The sequence below is a fragment of the Nematolebias whitei genome, chromosome 4, assembly GCF_014905685.2.
Source record: "Nematolebias whitei isolate Nwh7 chromosome 4, NemWhi1, whole genome shotgun sequence".
Classification (NCBI taxonomy): Eukaryota; Metazoa; Chordata; class Actinopteri; order Cyprinodontiformes; family Rivulidae; genus Nematolebias; species Nematolebias whitei.
Window position 1 is genome coordinate 34,510,417 of NC_056501.1, and position 3,589 is coordinate 34,514,005.

A 3,589-nucleotide genomic window follows, 5' to 3' on the forward strand; every position below is an offset into this window, starting at 1 on the left:
ATTGCTGTGAGTATGCATAGATCTGTGTTTAGCAGTGATATAGGTCTGTATGACTGACAGTCAGTGGGGTCCTTGCCCTCTTTATGGATTACTACTATGGTGGCCTCTGTCCAGGACGGTGCCATGGTTTTGGATTCTAGAGCGTAATGATATGCTTTTAATAGCAGGGGAGCCAAAAGGTCCTTAAATGTTTTATAAAATTTGTTGGCATACCCATCTGGACCTGGGCTTTTATTGTTCTTGAGCGACTTAATTACCTGCTTGATCTCGTACTCCTCAATCGGTTGGTCTAACTTTAACGCTTCTGCTTCTGTCAGTTAAATCCCCACCCAACAGTAGTAACCCGGTACTGTGCTTTAATGTTACATTAAACAGTGACAATGAATTCAGGTGCAAGTTTCACTTTTTGAATGGAATTACTAAAATAAATAAACTTTTTCATGATATTCAAATTTTATGACTAACACATATAATATTGTACTTTATCACTGCATTATATATAGTTGTAGATACTTATAATGCAGTGATAAAGTGCAATATTATATCCTAAATAAACAAGTTTACAAATGCTTATTGTGCTTAAAAGATAGTAACTTAGTCTGAAATGTTTAATGTAACAATTCTAGATGAAATATGAACAGATTTGACTCACTATTTGGCAACAAACTGGTCGGTTTTGTCACTGTCACCCTTTATTAATGCATAATAATCAATTATTAATGGTTTATAAAGTGCTTATAGAAGAATTAACGTATCTATAAACTATTTATTAACCATTTATAAGAGGAACCTTATTGTAAAGTGGTACCAATTTATGAGTTGAAACAACCAAAACAGTTCAGTCAACTACTAAATTTAAATAAACTAAACTAAAGCACTAGATTATTAAACAAGATAACTTCATCCATCCATCCATTATCTTTACCTGCTTTGTCCTGTTCAGGTCACCGGGTCACTGGTGCCCATGTCCATCCATCACTGTTTGAGAGGCAGGGGTACACCCTGGACAGGTCTCCAGTCCATCACAGGGACACAGAGACAAACAACCATTCACTCTCTCACTCACACCAAGAGACAATTTAGAGTTACCAATCAGCCTAACATGCATGTTTTTAGTCTGTGGGATGTTTATTCTCTGAACTTTAATTTAAGCCGAGTGAGTAGTAATGTCTTTTTACTCACCAGCTCTGCAGAACACAGCAGCTTGGTCCCAGTTCAGTAGACCTACCCAGGCTTGGTCTGGTTCTGGCCCAGTTCTGATCGGCTCTCTGCATCCACTGAGCGACAAAGTCACTATGAATGTTCAGACTGCTGTTTGATTCACCGTGTTATATTACTTTATCATTGTTTAGCATATTTCTTAGATCCTTGCATGTTTCTTTTTTTCATACTTTATATTTTTGCTATTTAACCATGTAATATGATTATCATAGGGTTTTGTTTCAATTGTTGTTGTTTTTTCCGCATTAAATCTCCAAATAACTCCCTTAGAAAATGTCTTTTAATCTACTCTTTCTTCTTTCTACTACCAGATATCTTGTTCCGACCTGAAGGCTTGAAGAAGTTTATCGGTGTGGGAGTCCACCAATAAACATCGTTGTTGTCGGTGGTGCTGCCACCAGCGTGAACTCTCTCTCTCTCTCACCATAATGGAGGCTCAGATTAAACTGTCGGCGGGGAACAAGCAGCTGCCCTGAAACTGTCCAGCAAGGCAGCCAGCCTCATGAGTTTGATTCCTCATCTTTAAGATGAACCTCTCAAGCTGTGGTAATACCAGCAGTCTGAAGAATTACCAGCACCAGGTGTATGCTGTAGTCTACAGCGTGATCTTAGCACCAGGCCTGCTGGGTAATGTGCTGGCTCTCTGGGTGTTCAGGATCTACATCAAAGAGACCAAGAAGGCCGTCGTGTTCATGATGAACCTGGCTGTGGCCGACCTGCTGCAGGTAAGCAAAATGTCCCCATATTGTTTCTACTTTTACAAAACAAAACAATTAAGCAGCTAGTAACTGATTCATGCTCAATAATCCAGGTAAAAAAATCCAATAAAGTTAAGTCAGGTCCTCTGGAGAGTTTTTTTTTTTTCTTTTAAATGTTTCATAGTTCATCCAAAAGACTTCATCAGTCCAAGGAGCCACCACAAAACCAGTCTTTTGCACCCTCACATAGTGGGTCAACCAGTTTGATGGTGCTATGATGGTTTCTGGAGTCCACCCTCTCCCCCGCTGTCTCATTTGAGGCAGCCATGGCCAAAGTGGTTCAAAACATCCAGCTGAAACCGTCCAGATGATGTGACTTAACTTTACTGGACTAACTAGTAATGGTTTCCTTTCCATCATTTTTAGCATTTACAGAAAGAGCTCTTCTATGATTATTTCAGAAGAAGTTCTGACCTGGACACAGTTGTGGATACGTTTTGGTTTATAAATTTCCATCCATTCATTATATTTTACCTGCTCCTTTCATTTTGGGTCACGGGGGTCGCCAGTACCCATGTCCAGCAATCAGTACGAGAGGCGGGGGACAACCTGGACAGGTCACCAGTCCATCACAGGGACACATAGAGACAAATGAGACAAACAACCATCCACTCTCTCACTCACACCTAGAGACAATTGAGTTACCAATCAGTCTAACATGCATGTTTTTGGTCTGTGGGAGGAAACTGGAGTACCCGGAGAAAACCCACACATGCACGGAGAGAACATGCAAACTCCACCCAGAAAGGCCCTCAGACTGGGATTTGATCCAGCGACCTGCTTGCTGACAGACAACAGCTCTACCAACTGAGCCACTGTGCCGCACTGCTGGGAAACTGTAAAGAAGTCAAAACTATCAAACTCCACTAAATCTGTCTAAACAAAAAGTCATGTCTTCCTCGAAGGAGCTGCAGAAAATAAAACTGACTGACGAGCATAAAGCAGGTTCTGATACCGGAGACTCAGATAGTTCTTCAACTTCAAGTTGTGTTTATTTATGCAGGTTAACAGTACAATAAAATGTTGTGGATGAGAAGAACCGATTTGACTCGCTAAAAACAACAAACAAACAAATAAATACTAAAGCAATCAATAAGGGTACAAAATAAAGTAGCAAAAAGTGAAAAAGCTAAATATATTTACACGGTCCTACAGAGAAATAGTAAACAACAACAAGGTAGAACATAACGGTGCAAGTAGGATGAGTTTGTATGAAAAAGAATGTAATAATATGAGTTTAAATGATATACAGTCTATTGCACATAACAAACTACACAGGTTGTGTGACAGATTATGTCAACGTCATTTTATTTATATAGCACATAAAAACAACAAAAGCTGACCAAAGTGCTTCACAGTTAAAACAGATTTTAAAAAATGCATCTAGTGCCACTCAAAAACATCAGAAAGCTAACAGTAAATACACAATAACAATAAAAATCAGCTCTAAATTTGTTCTCAGACTCTGCGTGGATCAAATGCCAAAGAATACAGATGAGTCTTCAGCAAAGTTTTAAGTCTCAACAGTCTGAGCACTCTTTAAATTCTCAGGTAAACTGTTCCACAGTTTTGGAGCAGCAACCGCAAAAGCCCGATCACCTCTGGATTTC

General features: G+C 39.4%; 1 protein-coding gene across 1 annotated transcript in view; it reads left to right on the forward strand.

Annotated features, from left to right (window-relative positions):
- Window positions 1-1,748: 1,748 nt before the first annotated feature.
- Window positions 1,749-3,589, forward strand: part of gpr174 (G protein-coupled receptor 174) — a 5,957-nt gene continuing 4,116 nt past the window's right edge. Inside the window, exon 1 of the mRNA XM_037675406.1 lies at window positions 1,749-1,946. Within this exon, the coding sequence (XP_037531334.1) occupies window positions 1,749-1,946 (198 nt within the window). The remainder of the gene's footprint in view (window positions 1,947-3,589) is intronic.